Genomic DNA, 21,282 nt, shown 5'->3' on the forward strand with positions numbered 1-21,282 from the left:
ACAAGGTGGAGTGCAACATTATGAATCTGTAAATATGTAAATTTTGAAGAAATAACTTCGGCTCTACATATGTCATGCGAACCTCAAGAGAATATAGATACCAGAGGAACTGCTGAAATTTTATTATAATTCGTATGTGATTTTTCATTTTTAAGTTATTTCTTTCTGGTACGAAATTCTACGGGAAATTAACTTACAAAAAAAATATTTACAAAAAGTCGGAATAAGCTTGGAAAAATGTGTTGTAAAGTTACACACCTTAAAATTATTTACTAATGAAGAACGAAATAAAATAAAATTGTAGAAAGGGCTTTTCAATTCGCAAATACAATTTGAGGAAATGGGCATTTCAATACAAAGAGAAGGAAGAATAAGAATTAAAAAAAAAAAAAAAAAAAAAAATGGCAGGAGAAATGACGAAAGATGCTGGACTGTCACTCCAAAAAGAATTAAAAAGAGCGATGTATGAATGCCTGGATAGATTTCGTCAAGAATTGAAGGTTCGTTCGAAAGCGATGGACGAAATTCTTTCACGTTTGCCATTAATCAACCGTATAATTTGGTATTTGCGAAGAAAGAAGAATATGAAATGCATATTTCAAAGCTGACAGAAATTTTCGATGAATTTCGTCCTGCAGAAATTGTATTATAAATTGGCAGACATCATTATGTAAAAGGGATGGCACTCCTTTGATCGCTGTCTTTCTCTTTGACCTTGAGAAAGACTATGTACAGTGTTTTTAAACATGGGGAACATTGTCACGTTCATTCTCAACGTGGCATGTGGACGTGTTTTTGTAAGGGGCGGCTCCTAGAACCTCAATTCAACTCCGCCTCGTATCTCAGTGGAGAACAGTATCACTGCAAATGGGCGAGATATGTGAGTGACGTAGGTTTGTGTGTGTTCTCTCTTGCCGCTTAGCATCAGTCACCTGGACAGATGATTCTGGGTGCTCGTCTACACCACGGGAAGGTGGGCCAGTTCCAGTGGGGCACGTACTGTCTCAATACGAGACTCTGACCCACATGGCAGTCTGTAAAGGGTTTCTCAGAAATAAACGTGGGAAACTGTTTGAGTAGTTAGGCAAAATAAGATGAATGTATACGCAGAAGCTCGCAGTTCAGTAGTAATATCAACCTTTGAACTTCTAAACACAATACGTTCAAAATCGCCTGCAAATTTCGTACTGATCAAAAATTACATGAGATAACATTAAATTTACTTTTTTTTTAAATATTGTATACATTGATATTTACAATTTTGTTATATTGGCAAAAAAAAAAAAAAAAATGCTATAGATGGGAACAGGGCATGTTAATATTCGTACATCATGACAGTTGTTGTGGAAGAAAGTCCTCTACCTTCCTCAGTGGTATCAACTTTGGGTGAAACAGAGTATAAAGAAGCCCTGTGTCCACGGAATGTGGAAACAGGGCTGTGTTGAGGAATTACTCCAATTACTGACCCACTACAGATTACTGCATTATGGGGATTTACGGCATTATAGCGTGTGCTGCCAGAAATCCCTTTGAAACCATAACACAGTTGAGGGCATTTTGAGACTTGTACAAATAACCACACACGATATCTTATCCCACGGAGGACCAAAATTATCCCCAGGATTAATCAATCTGCTTTATATGGAAGGATACATTTTCACGCAGAATGATGTTACACCACATTGACAATAATGTCAAAAAGTCCCAAAAAGAAACCACGAAGAGCCAATTATCAGTCGCCATTGTCAACTGCCTGTTTTAAATACAGGGTGGTTATAAAGCCCTTTCCCACTTTTAAAAATTAATAACTGGAAAACTATAGGTCGTATTGAAAAATGGTGTTTTCGGATTAGTACGGATTTTCCAGTAAAACTTCAAAGAAATTGGAAATTTATACTTATATAAGACGAAAATATTTACATATTATCATAAAAGCAAATGGTTTATAAATTGGGTAGAACGTATTCTTAGTTCCTTTTCCGAATTTTTAGAAAGCAAAGTTTTTCTAAAACTGTAATATAAAAAACATGGGAAATAGTTTATATTCTCCACGTTTGCTGTCACTACTGAAAATCGTATGAAATAAAATTTGCATTTTCTAGTCTGTTCTTATTTAGCAGTAGTTCATACTGTGTGAATGATGGTGATACTCATGAGAAAAAAGGCTGACTTGGCCTTTTTTTACTTTATTCTATTGCCTTTTACTTCAACATTCATTCTTCCTGTTTTCACGGCGATTAACAATGCCAAAAGCGAGTGTTTCTTCAAATAAGAGACTGAAAAATTTAGTTAAACGGTTTGGTATCGATTCATTATCCGCCAACAGCACTTTATTTTATTTATTTATTTTTTTTCAGAAGTTTGTAAAAAAAGTAGTGAATCCGGTAATCGTACTTGGTTTCCAAACTTTTAAGCACAAAGGTGACTGATAACAAGATGTATCTATATTCTTTTTATCCTTCAACTCCCTGCAAGTGACATCGGTTTTCGTTTAATGCTGACATTCCTCATCTGGATACTTGTTACACTCATATTTTGCAGATGAGTAGTGTTGACGCTGCGGACAAACTTCATTTCCTTAAAATTATATCTTTAAAATAAAAAAAAATAAAACCTTAAAATCCGATACAGTAAGAATATATATTGGCTAGTTACATATTAAGACATTAGCTAATAGCGTATTGGACCGCCACTGAGCAAATCACTGCTGCGATACAACATAGGTTTGAATCAACAACGTGATGAAAACTGATCTGAGGAACACTGGATTATTCCTGTAACAAAGTTTTCCTCAATTTCTGGAGAAGATACTGGGGAACGCACCTTTGCAATTCATTCTAAGGCGCCTCCGTAGCCAGGTGGGAAGGAGCAGCAGTGCGTAGCACACGCTTCTTGATTAGACCGGGGTTCGAGCCCGTCACCACCAAATACGGAGGATGAGGAAAGGTCATGGAATGACCACCGCATATCCCGGAGCAATATGGCCTTAGTTGCTAATGCTCCTAAAAACCAAATAACAAACAAACAAACAATTCATTCTACAGCTGCTCAATGGGATAAAGATTTATTCATTTATTTATTTATTTTATTTATTTATTAAAGATCCACACTACTAGAGTAAATATTGGTCTCCCTTATGTTCCTCAAACCACCGTCATACATTTTGAGCAGAGGATACCCATCCCAGTCGAATACTTTCAAAGTTATGATCCAAATTTCAGAAAGTACCTGATCCGCAACGATATGCAGATATGGTCGCGTTCGGGGCTCCCTACAGTTGGATCAGGGAAACAAGAGCATGCCTGAAAACATGCCTCAAACCATTACACCTCCTACAACAGCTTGCGCTGCAAGTGCAGAACAGGATGATTCCAGTGCTTCATGGGGTTTCTCCATATTTCGCTTTTCCTCGTGCTGAAATGCTTCGAGGAAGAGTGTGGACTCATCGAAACACATGACTCCTCCACTCCTCTTGTCCATCCTTTTGCATTACGGGCACCAACGAACCGTATTTTCCTGTTGGTATCCAAGGTCGGTAGCTTCCATGAAGGTCTCCTATTCCCATAGTGTTTTCTTTGTAAGGTTCTTCGCATGTGTTGGCTATGATGCCTTGTGACCTTACCGCAATTAAATGCGGAAGTTAGTTCGTCGTTTGATGATTATACTTGATAATCCGCTCGAGACGTCCAGTACCTAGCTCCATCACTTCACAATTTTGGCTGAGGTTGTTATAAAAATGCATTGCAGAAGGCGGAAACTATTTTACGGAAATGGATAAAAAATAGCTAAAAATCATAATTCGCGAACTGTTTATTAAGGAAGGAAAATAAAAGGATATTTATATAAAATACAAAAATGTGAAAAACGGATCGACACAAAGAATCGACCAGATCCAAACTTATGGATAGTAAATGGTCTAAGTTGTTAATTAACTAAAGTATATGGCAGAAGCATTAATTTCTGTAACTTATCCCTGTATCTAATTGTTTATTAAGTGCATAATTAATAGACGTTGGAAGAAGATTACAGGAAGAAATTAAAAAAGAAAAAAAGGTAAATAAAATACTGTATTAAAACATTACCCATTATGAAATGCGTCTCTCGTGTTCTTACTGTCATGCACACGACACTCGTTTTGAGAGGTGCGCTTTTATTTTATTTCCATTTATTATTTTTTCCCCTCTGTTTTTAGGAGCGTTCACAAATGCGTAAAAATATCTTCATCACGTTCAAATGTAAAAATCGCAACTCGATTCCCAGCGGATGGATTTCGATGAAATTTTATAAAAAATCGGACTAATGGAATTTTTTTTTTTTTTTTTTTTTTGTAATATTTCGGATTTTCTATACATAAATACATTTTGCGGATGCTTGGCCATCATATTCTGACTGATTAAAATTTCCGCATACGTTCTGTTAGTCCTTTGGAAGTTTTAGAATCAATTTCGATTCAAATCCCCAACCATCCAGTACCCGAATTCGTACAGATATCTATATTAGTTTGTTCTATATTAGAAACCTAAATTAGAACGTTTGAGCATTAATCGAGAGCGAAAATTCGCATCGAGACCAAAATTTCAGAAGGTCTCACTGATACGTAGAAAGCTTAAGACCAATTACGATTCCGTATCCCACCAAGGACTCTTCCACACAGAGTCCATACAAATGAAAGTATGTCCGGAAAAAAAAAAAAAAAAAAAGGGACTTGTCCGAAAATGAAGTCTGATAAAAAAAAAATTAAAACAGATATTTTTAAATGTTTTGCTGGACGCTGTGAAGGTTGTAGGACCAATTCCCTGGACCTTTGCACCAAATATTATACCAATATGTTAAAGCACGTCCCTTGTTCACATCCCCCGGCGCCGAAAAAAAAAAGTACTGCAACACAAATCTCACTTCACTATATTCAGCAGCGTGAAATTTTAGTCAATATTTGAATGCAGTATGGACGTTTTTAAACCACTGAAGCATGTTTAGCACAGATTAAGGCAAAATTCTGAGGTTGTGTTAGGGAGCAAACTAGATTTGCTATGAACATATCAATCTCAGATTGTGGAGGCAAGAGTTACCCCAGTATTGCAACTACGCACTTTAAATAGTACTGTTCCGGCGAAGAAGTATACTGCATGCCATTGCCCATACCACAATTTTAATTTTGTGATGAAAAAAGAACAAATCTATAAAAAAAAAAAAGTCCGTGATAGAGAATAATAGACAAAAGCAAACAGAAGAGATAGGCATGAGATGAGAAAAAGTAGCATGAAAGAGAAGAGGCCAAACTCCCTCAATCTCAGTTTGTCTCTAAGGTGACAGGTGTATTGCCACGATTCCAACTCTTATTTGAGTCTTGTCGGTGGCTAAGTAGGCACAGTGTAATGAAGACCTTCCAGTGATAAGAAATATCCACAGTATGCGAGATGTTAAATTGCATGTTTTCAAATAGGATAAATATTTAGGGGAAACCTCAAGCTAAGGCAACTGTATAACATAACAATACAGGTTAAGACAAAAACCTCAGGTCTGTGCCAGCTGTTAGCAAACCAGTCTTGTTACGAATGTATATCTGGGTCGTCGGGTATTCATTCACCGGTGCCTACTTATCCAAGAAGACCTCAACCAACGTCGGAAACGCGGTCTGAATTTCCATGCATTTTAATTAAATTAGTAATATATTTCTCCACTGTAGCAGTGCTTTTTGCTAAAAGTGAGTAGTGCAACAGAAGAAAAATTCGTGAAGGTTCCTCCAAAATATGAGATTGATGCATTCGAGCAAACCTAGGTTGCTACAGCTACGTGCAAACCTGATCTGAGGTTTTGCCTTAAATATTTAATTTCCCCTGAGGTTCGTTATTTGATTATCGAACGCGCTTGAAATAGTAACACAATGCATGCATTACTTAACTTGTTAATTTCTTCCTGTAAACAGCTTCTTTTAATTATGCATTTATAACCAAGCAAAAGCAGAATTTACGGAAATTAAAGCTCCTGCTATGTACTCTTTGGTTAATTATATTCACATTTTTAAAACCATCGCGATCATTCTCTTCATTGTAACTATGGTGATAAATAAATAAATGCAAGTATATTCTAACTTAATTAATGGGTCGCAAATGCAGCTAGTTCCCCAATGTGTTTGTCCTGTAAGGGCAAATACCACTACACTCCCCCCACAAAAGGAATGTACTAAATGAAGAAACACTCTGAACTATCCCTTAGCTTTGTGTATCCCCTCCACCCACTGGAATCTTATGGGTGCAGCACTGCTGACATGCGACAGGAGATAGCCACTATCACCTCTGGCGAAAGCGTTAAATGTTCACACTGGCATCTGAACAAACGAGATGAGAACAAACCAATTTCCTCAGGAGAAAAAAAATAAATAAATAAAATTATCGCATTCTGTCATTATGACTAATAATGGAAAATTTACAAATAATTGCAGTTTAGCCATCTAAATTTTTGTCATTATTAGCCTTGCGAACACAGGTTCTTATAGTAGTGAAATTTGGTGTATCTACCGGGTCAGTGGTGGAAATTGCGAAAAATACTCCCAAGTCACGTACTTGCGATTTCCACACTTTCTTTGAATGGTTCTCATCAGTTACTTCTGTAACTACTGATAGGACGACATCAGTGACCAGTGGAGAGTACCTAGGATACGGTAAACAAAGCCGGGCCATAGACGCCGAATGGAAGTAAAGAATACCCAGAATAAAATTAAAAAATAAATAAATTTTCTGTTTATACTCCGGGACGACCGAACGGTCAGAGGAGTTCACAAGATAGATAGAATACAAGAAACAGCACCGTATTCAGTAGTCACGGGCTTGAACCCCAGTCACTCAAGGCACGTGTACTTATGCACCCGCGCGCCTGACCGCTAGGCTACGGCGGCCTAAATTATAATTACCTTTAAAGATATGACTACGATTGTTGTTGCCTATACAGATTATCACAGAAGGGAGCTCCATAAAACAGATATAGGCTTTTAAATTATTTTTTATAATTTAATTATTAATTAAATAATTCTTAATTTAATAAAAATCAAGAAATCTTTTTATTCACTAAAGCAAACATCAGATGTGACCAAATGTACAAAAAAAAAAAAAAAAACTAATTACACTACCGTTAGTGACTGATTACCCATCCGCTTCCACAAACAGGCCGTTACACTAAAGAAAGTTCATGCTTCCTTAATGCTTGCTCAGTAGTTGTTCTTTTCTCTTTTATGGAAATAAAAAAGAAAAAAAATGAAAGACGCCAATGCATTACAGATGAGTGAAATAAGATGAAACTTTTTAATCAAGCTTTTTCACAAGTATAAACCACATACACTACATTGCCAAAAATAACTGGACGTCTGTTTCAATGAAAACCTTTTATTGATAGAATATTTCGTAACGTGTTGGCCCACCTTTAGCTTTAATCACTTCATTTTATCCTCATCGCTAAATTCTGAATCAATTTTTGACACACAGGAGAAAGTATTTTGGTCCATTACCCTTCAACACAGCGGTCAATACAGCTACTAATTTCGGACGTGTTGGCTTGGACCAAAGCTCCTGTTCGTCCCACAGATTCTCAGTGAAGTTCATGTCGAGGGTATGGGCAGGCCAATGAAGCTTTTGCTCGCACATATCTTCAAACGAAGTTGCTACAGGCTATGGCAGTACGAGATGGTGCACTGCCATGATGAAACAGAAGGGTGGTAAGGACCTGTCCTTACAACTGATATAAAAAAAAAAAAAAAGAGGGTTATTGATATAAATATTATTAAGGAAAATTAATACAGACAACCAATTTGAAATATATATGGTCAAAAACTAATAACTGAAAGTGTGTGTAGGATAGTTCAGATAAATCAAGGTTTAATTGTGCTCGTTTGGACTATTACCTTTAAGCTAGAGGAAGATTAACGTAGCAACGGGGGGAAAGCGTTTCGAACACGCGATACAATAGGAAACACTGATGGAGCAGACCGTAGTTAATGAGCTCAGATCAGAGTTAACATTTCGCCCTAAAGAACAATGAGCTGAAACAAAAATAAATAAGATAGAGATGGAGCTCAGTAATGGAGGTATTCATGATATTTAAGTGCACACTTTAAAATTTCACGGGGGCAATTAACGACAGCTGTATCAAGGCCAATACAGGGCGTAGCTGGGCAAACACAAAGACAATCTAGAAACTCCAAAATTACAGGAATTTCCAGTTGCCTTTCTAAAAAATTCTAGGAATTGCTGGAAACAAGTAGCCCTCTCTAAAAAGGATGGAAGACACGCCCTCGGAAGAGATAGGAGACGAATGGGAATCACAGGGGAAGGGATGTACTGGTCAGCAATTGGTCTGAACGAAAAAGCGCAGGAAATTTTGAAATCCAGAGTGAGGAGAAGGAGAAGTTTTTTTGGAGTAGTCTTTGGAAGTGCGTAGAGTCGTGGGGCAGAGTCGTTGCTGAGTTTGGGGAGATGGTTTAGGAATGGGAAGGAAATTTTCTTTGTGGGAAATTTCGTAAGCCTAAAGTTGGGAAAAGAGATGTGTCCATGTGGAAGAAAGAATATTCTGCAGTAGCCAATGTATACTACAGCAGTGTGAGAAGCCGACAAAATTCATAGCGAAGGAAGAAGAGTGCCCAAGGAAAATCCTAGAGAACGCCGTAAGAAAAGGACCCTTATTCAACTCAACAGCGCAGTGCCTATGAGAGAGCGAATCTCAAGTAAATTGATGCATTCCATGGATGAGCAACCGCCCGCCTCCTAGTCTACTCCGGCGCCTCCATAGCCAGGTGGGAAGGAGCAGCAGTGTGTAGCACACGCTTCTTGATTAGACCGGGGTTCGAGCCCGTCACCACCAAATACGGAGAATGCGGAAAGGTCAGGGAATGACCACCGCATATCCCGGAGCAATATGGCCTTAGTTGCTAATGCTCCTAAAAACCAAAAAACAACAACAATAGTCTACTCCGTTATGCTGATGGTTATGGCAGCCCTGAATAGGAAAATCACTTGGAAACTGAGTAAGTGATAGTTCAGTAAGAAAAAAAAAAAAACTTAAGTTTATAAAGGAAGGACTCTAGGAGAAATACCTAATCTATAAGAGAAAGTTAAATGTAATTGTAACCATGCCCACAGAACGGTAGTGAAATTAAGTGTAGGTTTTTAAGATAAAGATTTATAAATGGGTAGAAAGGATACTTTGAGATAATAGTTAATTTTGAGGGAATGACAAAGTAGGTAACAAAGGATTGTAGTTGATTATGAAATTATAGCGAATTTGGATTTATAGAGAGTATGCCACAGAGTGATAGTAACTGTTTTAAACGGATGAAACGCTGATAGTGCCCTGCTAGTTAAAGGATTAGATACGGGAAAACGGTTAATTACTATTGTTGTTTATGAATGATGAACAGGTCTGTAGTTGAAGAAAGGATTTGCTAACTGAGGTGTGTGTATATATATATATATATATATATATATATATATATATATATATATACGTGGTGATTTTGGAAAGGGATATAAATAAATATATATATATAGCTACTTAAAAATTGTTTATTGCCATGCTGGAAGCCACCTGTAAACCTACTAGGCCAGTTGATTGGTCGGAAAACTCATGTAAGGATCATAAGATGTAATGACTCTTAGATCCGTTAGAACCCAAGGATGAGACACACGAAGAAAATAATGATATGTATATATATATATGTATGAAAACTCTGTAGTTTGAATTACAAAGATATACACAGATAAAGCCTAACAGCCTAACAAAGCTACACATATTAAAGTTCACAGTCAATCGTAGCTATTGATTGGAAATGTATATATATTGTCAATAAATATTATTATGTTTTGGTATTTAAGAGTCTGTCAGTCATTTTGAACTTCAGCCAATCCAGAAGAAAAAAATATTGAGACCCCCTTAGAGTCTAGAATCTTCTGGGAGACAAACAAGTCAGGTGTAAAGTGGGAGGGGACTAAACGGGGGGCACAGTAGAGTACAGGGAATAATTAAATAAGCCCTTATAGCATTGTGGAACAGGTTGAAAAAAAGAGGATATTTATAAAGGAAATTATTTAAATAAAGTAAATAACAATAAATAATAAACATAAAAATAACCCCCCCACAGGTCTCCCTCTACTGCTTCCACACTATAAGAGCAGAATTATCCAGAATGCAAATGTGTTGCATGCCATTGTTTGTTCCTAAATCCAATGGTCTGCAGCTCCTCGTTATTGGTCGTGTATACTAATACAAGTTACTGTGTCCTCCCAACTCTTAGTTGATAATATAACATTAGGACTGACGTGATCTGCATATCAGTGTTCTGACCGCCCTTCGCTCTCTTTCCATCACTTTCGAAGACCTAACCTAACGTTTCATGGCTGAAGTAGCACCATGACGTTTTTATTTCGTGATCAATTTGTTAGTAGTTAGCGCATCCGCTTCTGTGGCCATATTACGCCTCTCAAGGTTTTTGCATTTTCTACTCTGATCCAAGTCCGAGGCGAGATTCGAACCCGCGACCTTTAGGTTGCCAGGCAGGCACTTTACCCACACGGCTAGTCCGGTCGGCTTTGGTGATCAAGTCAACAAGCATTAATCTAGAGCAGCATTTCCAAAACAACTATCCGTAGACCAGTTCCAGAAGGTGCGCGAAACGGACCCCTCTGGAACTGGTCAAATTATTTGTTCTATGTATAGCAAACTGATGAGAGTACAAGAAATTTGTAATCTCGCTTAGTGCATTTAAGTGACTTCAGAAGCTGCAGCGGCGAATAGGGGAAACCTGGGGCCCGTTTTATAAATCCAATTACACTTTGTACCTTCATAAATTTAGTATTTTAAACTATTTGTTTTTATATGTATCGGAATGTATTGTAATACTTATCCAGATTAATTATACAGTAATTGAGAAATCGGAGATACACAGTAATTGAGAATATATCTGTAGTGTATCTGGATTTAATAAATAATGATAATAGCAAACTAATAATAAATAAAGTTATTATTATATATTTATGTAAAAATAAGAAAAATGTTGAGTTGGTTTAAAAATAAAACATATTTTTATATATATATATAAAATTTATTTTTTTATTTAAGTTTATTATTAAAACGCACGCACACACACACACACATATATATGAGATCAAATTAACTGTGGAGACTACTATATGGTGTTGGATACAAATATGTATTAATTAATCAGCGGGAGGGAGAAGAATAATTAATCAACAGGAAAGGTAATGTAAATTTTTAGTCTTACCTTTCCTGTTGATTAATTATTATTAATTATTATTTTTCGCTCACCCTACTGTATTACTTTTCTTAAAACAACTTTTTTTTAGTTACAAAGGTTCACTGTTGTGAGTGAACATTCCAGCAAGGCAGCAGTGAGCGTAAACCGACACAGACTGTCATACAACTCAAAGTAACTTAGGTTGCATTGTTGGTCCTTTCTCTAGCTGAATTACACGAGCGCGCACAGTCTCTCGGTGTCTGACTACCTGCTTTATAAGTATAGCTTGGTATTATAGCTGGTCATGAACTTGACACTGCCTCTGACTGCACCGTCAGTGTGTCCCACTGTCTCTGGAGACGCTATAAAAGGTTTTCTAAGATATACATTTCTAAGTAAATCTTAATCGAACAGGGATGGTGAGGGGGGGGGGAGATACTTTTATTGATGAGAAAACTCGCATCTCTCTTTGGGCTTCAACGCCAGTCTTAATCGTGTCTTCCTTGATAGGAGAGTACCTCCTGAAAGGTTCGGAAGCCTTATAGAGTCCATGCCTCGCCGTGTAGCGGCGGTACTAGCGGAAAGAGGAAGACACTATTTTGTAGGTAACAATGTTTTTACAGGACAGTGTATACTATCCTTGCCTTCCTTTAATCTCAGTAATTTTTCTAACTTACACAGTCAGTGGCTTTATTACATATTCTCTTATAATGTCCTTACAAATCAGAATACCATCATTGCCTGTAACTGTTCCAACTCAGCCTCATCTATCATTCATTCTCGCATCTAACGTTTACAGAACTTCATCACTGATACGAATACGCTTGTGGTTTCAAGTATAAATCCCTGGAAGATGGGAAATATTCCCTTAAATATGGGTTACATATTTGTATCCAACACCATATAGTAGTCTCCACAGTTAACTTGATCGCATATGTTTCGTTAGATAATTCTTTTTTTTAATCGCGTTAACATATATACATAAGCGGCAACTGTCGTCGCCATGTCCGTCTGTCAGCAAGTAACAGAACTACTCTAATGAAAGGATATTCATGAAATTATATATTTGGTTCATATAGAAAGATTTGTCGAGGCATCCCAAATTTCATTAAAATCGGACAAATAGAAACTTCGCAATTATTATTCTTTTTTTCGTTGAAGTTGTATGGGAAAAAAAGAAATTCATTAAATGTAGTTTTAATATAGTATTATTAGCCTTAGACAGTCACGCTCTTCCAGTATATTTAGCATTAGTAGTGACATATGATGCAAGAAAGCGAGCTTATATGGCACCAGCCAAAAAAAAAAAAAAAAACACCCTTCCTTTTCGCTCCAAAAGTTGGTCCAGTTCTTCCTTGAATCTATTTAAGCTATCAACTTCCACAACGACAGATGGCAGTGTGTTCCAGCAATCAACCACTCGCTGGCTAAAGGCAGATTTCCGCACAACTGACTTTCCTCAATTTGAATTTATGCTCCCTCAGGTGTGTAAATCTAAGCAAGAGGAAGCATACCAACGGCATCGAGCTTGCTAAAACCATTCAAGGGCTTATACACCTCAATCACTTCGCAGGTGCCTAGTCTCCAGATGCTGCAACTTGCAGAACTTAAGTCTTTCTTCGTAAGCTCACCCCTTCGTTCCTCTCAACAACCTTGTTGCCCTGCTCTGTACTCGTTCTAGCAACTCTATATTCTTCCTAAACTGAGGCCTCCAGACCTGTAAGCGGTACTCAAGGTGTGGCCTGGCCATTGCCATATACAAAGGGATAATCATCTCCTTATACCTGCTAGCAAAATTCATTCCTGTATATCATTAACAAAACTCCATCAGCTGTCCTCGCAGCATTGCTCAGAAAACTTCATAACCCAGTGGTCAGGAGCGAGAGTGCATAGCACGCGTTCCTTGAGTGGACCGGGGTTCAAGCCCGTGACTACTAAATACGATAAATATTTGTATTGACGATTTATTGTAAACTCTACTGACTTGGTTGTCGTGCCGGAGTATAAACAGAAATTTTTTTTTTTTTTTTTTTTTCATATTTCACTGCACAACTACCCCCCCCCCCCAGGTCTTTTTCATTCTCCACTACCCTGAGTATAATACCGCACAGTTGGTACATTATTCTGCTACCCATATGCAGTACTTTGCATTTGTCAATGTTAAACTTCAGTTGCCACCTCTCAAGCCCATCTGCCCAACTTTTCTAGATCCTGTTGCAGTAGCATACTGTCGTTAACAACCCTGTCGACCTTCCACAATAAACCTGATATACCTTCATCAATATCATTGATAATATAGAAAACAACAATGGGCTCAGCACAGAACCCTGGGGGACTCCACTAATAACATTAGTCCACGAAGAGCACTGTCCATTAATTACCACTCTGTCTTCTCTCACTCAACCATCCCTTTATCCATAGCAGTAACTTGTCCTTAACGCCATACTGCTCCAATTTTTACAGCAGTCTTTTATGTGCAACAGTATCAAAAGCTTTCCTGAAATCCAAGTATATGATATCAAAATTATATTTTGCATCCACTTTCTTTGTGACCACATCGTAGTAGTATCCAATGAAATTGATCAGGCAAGATTTTCTCCTTAACAAACTCATGCTGCGTGTGAACTATAGCTGCAGTCTTGTCTAGATTTTGATATAACATTTGTGAACGTGGTGTCGCTTGTAAATATATACATGTAGAAATAAAAAGATATTTAAAAATATATCGGAAAGGGCAATATATATTATATACAGTATTGTAATTATTATTTAATTATAGCTATAATTAAACTGAACAGGTAAGTTTCGAGAACGTAAACCTATAGTTTTAATAAGTGTTCTATAAAGTTATAATTTTAGCAATCAATTGATAAGAAGATACTGTAACCATATTTACTTTTCACTTAAGTTAATCAAAGAAAAAGGGATAAAAATAGAATGCGTCTGAAATGCAGTGTACTACAATGCAACGCATTACATTACCTAATGGAAGTATTATCGGATATAAGAAAAAGTCCAACCGATATTATATTTTAAGCGTACGTTTCAGATCTTAAAGTTTTTAAGATCAATCATAGCCCCCTGGACCATATAAATAAAAGTATGTCTTTTGTTGCTTATTACTGTAGAACTAAAAGTCGGAGCAGGGTCAAATTAACTTGTTTTGGTCCCTGGCCTTATACAAAAGGATAATCACCATGGGAAAATGTCAGGTCCAGTTACGATTTGACAGCCCTCGTTCTCTGCCTTCATATAAAAATCGGCATAAATATGTTTTTTTGCATTAATCTAGAAAAATGCAGATTTTTACCAAATTTTCAACATATATTCTGTTGAAATTTTGATTTTCAACAGAATATATATTGATTCTAAGTTTAATTCTGATTTCATAGCATTCCCCACTCAGTTCGCTTCCCCTACAAAAATATTAAAATAAATTTGAAACTCTGGAGCAGGAGCTCCGAACCATTTCAAAATTCAGTGCTTACTTAGCATTTTTAGGAATATTTATAACAAATTTTCATGTAAAATTTTTCTTATTTGATTATAAATCATGAATTATTACTATTTGCTAACCCGCCTGCCTCCGTAGCCGAGTGGTCAGGAGCGGGAGTGCAGTAGCACACGCTCTTTGAGTAGACCGGGGTTCAAGCCCCTGACTGCTAAATACGGTCCATCTACCAACCCGCACTGGACCAGCGTGGCAGATTATAGTCCATTTCCCTCAGCATGAATTGTTGAGGAGGCTTCCATCCTGCAGTGGGTTGATAATGGCTGCAGTTAACTTTAACCCGCCTGAAATGTACATTAACTGATTGTGTGGTATTGTGGTCACTGCTTCCTTTCAAGTTTTAGATACAGTTAAATTCCTTCATGAGAACCATATGTAAAATATTATATTCCCTTGTATTCGGACATGCTAGAAAAAGTAGCAATAATCCAGTTTGTTCGAAAAACTGTTCCCATATATCCGCTCTACGTAACTCGTAATTGGCATAAAGATGTTGTTTTTTGTTATTTGGTTTTTAGGAGCATTAGCAACTAAGGCCATATTGCTCCGGGATATGCGGTGGTCATTCCCTAACCTTTCCGCATCCTCCGTATTTGGTGGTGACGGGCTCGAACCCCGGTCTAATCAAGAAGCGTGTGCTACGCACTACTGCTCCTTCCCACCTGGCTACGGAGGCGCCCTTGGCATAAAGAGATTTTTATCATATTTCATTTGCCCAGTAACAACATCTAACTATTATCATCTCTTTATTGAAAATCATTTCACACCCCACTGACTCAATATCAACGTTACCCTGATCTGACTCTGGGAGTATACTTACTACCTTCAAGCAGTGTTCACGAGAAGCACTCCCCCGCCTCTCTTTCTCCCCATATTTCTGCTGAACATCAATATTCACTGAAATCAGCCTTCGTTTCGTAATCAGAGTGGCACCATGTCTCAGTAAGCCCAACTACATCAGCGTTAGTTGACTTAATCAAAAGCTCAAATTCATTTAATTTGTTTGCAGTACTCCTTGTTTTACTGTATAGACCAGTGGTTTCAACCGGGGTGCCGCAACAACATTCCAGGGGTGCAACGTAATTTGGGTTTAAGTTACTTAAAGTTATTGTTTTTTCTTTTTTTTTTTTTTTAATTTATGTTTATTTCATTATATGTTCGGTATCTTTTTAATTTTGTGGTGATCTATAATAGATGTTTATTTAACACCTCTACATAAAGAATAAAATTATTATATAAGTATATATAATTTGTATTATGAATTGTAATTTTGTTTATACTGCAATTATATTATTATAATAACTATCATATAACATTTTTTTTTAATATTGTGTTTTTTTTTTTTTAATTTTGGCTTTACGTGTAACTCATTTATTACAATATATATATAGAAAGAGAGAGAATCGGATCTAACAGGCAGAAAAGTGAGCAGAGGTGCCACAAAATAAAGAGTTACTTAAGGGAGCCGTTATTAAAATAACGGCTAAGACCACTGGTACAAACAAATTAAGTTTTGAACGTTATTGCTTTTGAGAACCCTAATGCACCCTTATAGTTACTTGCGTTTTCCAATTAGTCTTAGATTACTAGTGGAGTTTACTTCAATTACAGTTTCCCTTTCGGTGTTTAGAGCAGGGATCGCCAAACTTCTTTGACCGTCGACCCCTTCAAGAGAATTTTTTTATCGACCCACCCCCCTCTATTTTACTATTACGTAATTATAATAGGACAAGCAAAAAAGATGCTTATGTGAGTTTTTAAATTGTTTATTTTATAGTTAGTGTTTATTGTATGTATAATATAGTATATATTACTATATTGGCTTAACGTTAAAGGGATACGTTTTTGACGTTCTTCTTAACATTACATATTTGATAGGAGGGATAAATAATATATAAAATATAAAATTTAATTTAGATAACAAAATAACAACAATGCAATCTTCCTTATATGTATGAAAATAAGACTTATTAATTTAGTATACAATTTACTAACGTTGTCAACGTGAAGGGTGTGCTTCGTGACTCTTGACAAGATTAGTAATGTTGGGTTCAAAATTAATAAGATTCAGCCTTAAATCGCCACAGAATTCTATATCTAGCTTATTTCTTTGTTTTGTTAAAATGGAATTAACATGGCTGAAACCAGCTTCAGCCATGTATGAGCTTGAAAATGCAAGCAAAAAGGGGATTACCACTTCAGGAAGTTTTGGATATTTTTCTACAACATTTATATTCGTCCAAAAGAAACTTAAAGTCCTATTTTTAAAAAACGTCTTAGCTTCAAGATCAACTGATAATTCAATAAGTTCATCTTGTAAGTTACATTCGCTATTTTCAATATCTGCAGAAAATAGCGTGATAATACAATCTGGAATGTGCATGTTTTCAAAATCTGCAAAGCGCAATTTAAAATCATCGCTCAAATTTTGAAGATGTTTTGTGTATATTTTTAAGTCTTCATCTTTTACTTCCAATTGCCGTAGATTCGAAAAGTACTGAAAATCTTTTCGTAACAATGATGATTTAAATAAGGCTAATTTAGCTTGGAAGCCTGACGTATAAGTCTGTACGTCATTAAATTTTGAAAATAAGTCCGCCAAGCAGAAAATATGATTCTTTTCTAGCACAAGAGCCATAATAAGATGGCTCTTGTGCGAGAGCCATAATATTCAAAAATATTATGGCTCTCGCACATTATTAAAAAATATATTTTCTTTATTAATTTATAAGATTGTTCTTGTACGCGTAAGAACCTCGTGGGGGAGTTGAGATTGCTGTGTGAAAAGGAAGACAACTAACGGATTATTATTGGGTTTAGTATTGGCAAATACTAATAACAACCCGTTGGTTGGAATGCTTATGCAGCATCAAATTGTTTGAAAGCCACCACCATCCCCTCTTTTCTTTTTTTTTTTAAGGACAAGTTGATGGTTACAAAAAGAAAAATAAACAATAGGTTGGCGAAGCTTTCCGGCCCGTAGTCATTTCAACATCTTCAATTCCTCCCACTGGGTGTAATAGTACAGTTGGCTCATCATTATCCATCCCTGTAACAGACGCTACGGCTTCACACAGATGCACGCCTAAATAAATAAATGGATAGTGAGCCTATATTTATCGTCAGATGTCGCCACTATTGCAACACGAAAGAACTGTTGTAGTTAGTCGAGTCACGTAGGCGCTTTATGTAACTTCTGACCTAGATCATGTCGCGGTATTAAGCTACTGTATTTCGTAATTTCTATTAAAGTAGTTGTAATTTTAAAGCAACATCTGTTTGGACATTCGCTGAACGGGTAATTCTTCCTGAAAGGATATTTTTCGAATTTTACTATCACAAAGCATCGCTCCTTTAACCACATGTCATTCGCTAAAGAGCGCAATCGCGCCAAATAGACAATTCTTTAATGAAGAAGTTATTTTATTTGTTTATTTAAAGTAGTACGAGGGAGGACAATCGGAAAGTAAAGTCTCCAATGTTTTATTTTGAAAGTTAGTGAGATATTAAAAGATGTTATGTGTAGTTATACGAACTTTTCTTAACACACTCACAATGAAACATTCATTCATCCCAACGTTTGATGAGATTTTCGAAACACTGTTGCAGAATATCTCATGATATCAACATTGTAATACTGCTGATATAACCTGTTAATATTAAAGAAATGTATTCTTTCAAAATGTCTCTTAAGGCGAAGAAACGGATGAAAATCTGAAAGTGCTAAACCAGAACTAAATTGGGGAAGCTCTTAAGTTGTACCATCCAGTCTGTTGTAAATCTGCTCTAAATCGTGCAATGTGTGTGTGTGTGTGTGTGTGTGTGTGTGTGTGTGTGCATTGGACATCCACTGACATCTCTCGTCACTAGGGCACCGTCATACAAGACAGCAACAAGAAATGTCAAGTACTTAGCTAACGTCGTTTACAGTTTCAGAGCCATTCTCTTTTAATGATACGTTCAGCTTCAGCACACTGATAGTATCGAGTGATGTTAGTGGGCGACCAGACAGTCCTTCACCCTGCAGATGCTTCTCCTTTCTTTAAATAATAGACATCACTTAGGAACATGTTTTTGTAGACATTGCTGTTTCACTATACACAGTCATAATTTCTATACTGCCTATAGATTATAAATTACATGGGAATTCTTACTTTTCCATTTGTTTTCGTATTTAATTCTGATATATATATGCCACATTTGCAGTATATTAAGGTGAAGCACATCATTTAAAAGAAAGTAGGGAAGTGAAGGCTTCACTCAGTTATAAAACTAGTGCAAGTAAAATAAAATGCTGAGGTAGGGCAATCGAAACACTGCAACAAAAACAAAGAAAACTCCAGCAGCAACAAATTTGGGGGCGTAAAAATCTATACAAAAATATAGCTAGAAGCATTTTATAATTGGAGAGGAACACATATTTAGTATTTTGCCTAGAGCGCAAAAATACCTGGTTACGGCGTTGGTGCTGAATATGTCTTTCTCACCACTGAGGACATTTAGCAGTGTGTTGCCTATTAGATTACCCACTAGGTAACATACAGTTCCTCCAAAAGGTGGACCAGGGGGAGCTCATCTTTTGAAGAAGCTATTTGGTAATAGGCTCTAGGCTAAAAAAAAAAAAAAGTCTAATCCATGTCTAATAGTAGGTGATGAAAGCTATTGCATTACAGTCATTAGACCACAGTAATGCTCCACTTATTATTCCATTTTTAAGACTGTAATAAAGATACTATTTCAACTCAGGTTAATGAAAAATTGAAACAGCTCTAAAACGCTACTGTGCGTTGTGTTTCACCGTTGACCGCTTGGGGACGCTGTTGTCCCAACAGTAACAGCACCAAGTGCTGTCCTCATAAAATTAAAACTAAAGTTACCATTAAAAACTCAAAAGTTTGAGTTTGTAATATCCCTATCTTACAAGTCTAAAAAAAATAATTAATTTTTGTAATTTGAAATTTATTATATTTTAAACATACAGAGTTAGGCAAATTGCTGATGGTTCCATAGTTGTTTGTTTGAGCAGACTACAACAGAACAATAGTAGTGTCAGTTGGAGACTGTTCTGTTTATTTGTAAATATAACGGATGCAGCACACAGGTATGGCCGTAAAGATAAGTTGGGAAGGAATAAAGGCACCGTTCCCAAATTGCTCCTTAAAACTGTAGTGCATGAATCAAGCAAATCCCTCCATAAACAATGGAAACAGTCTGGTACAGCATATGACCGAACTCAGTACTCCAAAGCTAGAGCACTGTTTAACAGACTGAAATCGCAAGCCATTAAAGAATACACTGACAAGACCTTATCCAAAGGCAAAGTGCCATATACCCGTAACTCTGAACCAGATTCCAATTTCAATCCAGTTGAATGGATCAACTATGTAGCCAGATTCCAAGACAACATCACACAACCATATGATTACCAACCAGACCCCATTTCAAGTCCAGATGATGAGCTGTTTTCCATTCAAATCGATCGACAGCAGCTTCGTCAAGCCATCAACTCGCTGCGTCCGTCATGCACCGCTGGCATCGATAATGTCCCACATTTCATCGTAAAGTGCCTCAGTCCATACATCCTTGATCCTCTGCTCTACTTGTTCAACTCCATCCTCTCTCATAGAGTGTTTCCTGCATCCTGGAGCAAATACAGTCTTGCCCCACTACCTAAAGTTCAACTACCAAGCCAGCCGAAGCACTACAGACCGATTTCCACTGCATCCACGCTCCTAAAGCTACTGGAAAAAGTCCTTCTTCCGCATATAACACGCCATCTTCTTCCACAATCATCAAAACAACTCCATTATGTTCTCCCTAATAGATCAACTGTCTCCAACCTTCTGGCAGTCCAAACGGAGATTTTAAATGCATTTGAGGCCAAATCAGAAATGGCGGTTGTTTATGCCGATATTGAAGCTGCTTTTGATAGCCTCAACATCTCAGCCCTTCTGAATCTCCTAACCAATTTCTTTCGGATCAAAGGTGACGTTTTCGCTTTTCTGCACTCGCTCCTCCGGAACAGAACAGTGTACCTCACTCATCGTAACCTCTGCTATACCCGATCCATCAATGCTGGTGTGCCGCAAGGTGGCGTTTTATCGGGGTTACTTTTTACCGCCCTCCTTATTCCGTTTGTATGTAACAGAGATGATGTCATTACCTACGCCGACGATATAAAGTTCCTAACGCAAATACCACCATCAGCTGACAGGGGAGTGATCACATCGGAAATCTGTAATAAAATCACAGCTTTCTCTAGCCATCTCAACCATTTCGGTCTCAAACTGAACCCCCAAAAATCCGTTATTATGGTTTTTTCTCTGAAGAAGTGCCCCACATCCATACAACCCTCACTGCAGGGCGCAGTTATTCCAAGTGTTACTAAACACAAAGATCTCGGTGTAACCTTCGACCCAAACCTTAGGTTCAACTGTCACATCGAATGTGTTCTACGCAAGATCAACCGAATGCGCTGGATTGCCCGTCAACATCTTCTTCATAACACAGACGCTAGAACCACAATCAGATA

General features: G+C 37.1%; 1 protein-coding gene across 1 annotated transcript; it reads right to left on the minus strand.

Moving 5' to 3' along the window:
• Positions 1 to 16,749: 16,749 nt before the first annotated feature.
• LOC150076389 (protein ZBED8L-like) lies at positions 16,750 to 17,133 on the minus strand. The gene has a single exon (XM_090387347.1). It carries the CDS (start codon positions 17,131 to 17,133, stop codon positions 16,750 to 16,752), a length of 384 nt encoding a protein of 127 aa, XP_090243473.1.
• Positions 17,134 to 21,282: the final 4,149 nt, after the last annotated feature.

This window comes from Mastigoproctus giganteus, chromosome 13 (genome assembly GCF_048544385.1).
Source record: "Mastigoproctus giganteus isolate SK-2022 chromosome 13, ASM4854438v1, whole genome shotgun sequence".
Lineage (NCBI taxonomy): Eukaryota > Metazoa > Arthropoda > Arachnida > Uropygi > Thelyphonidae > Mastigoproctus > Mastigoproctus giganteus.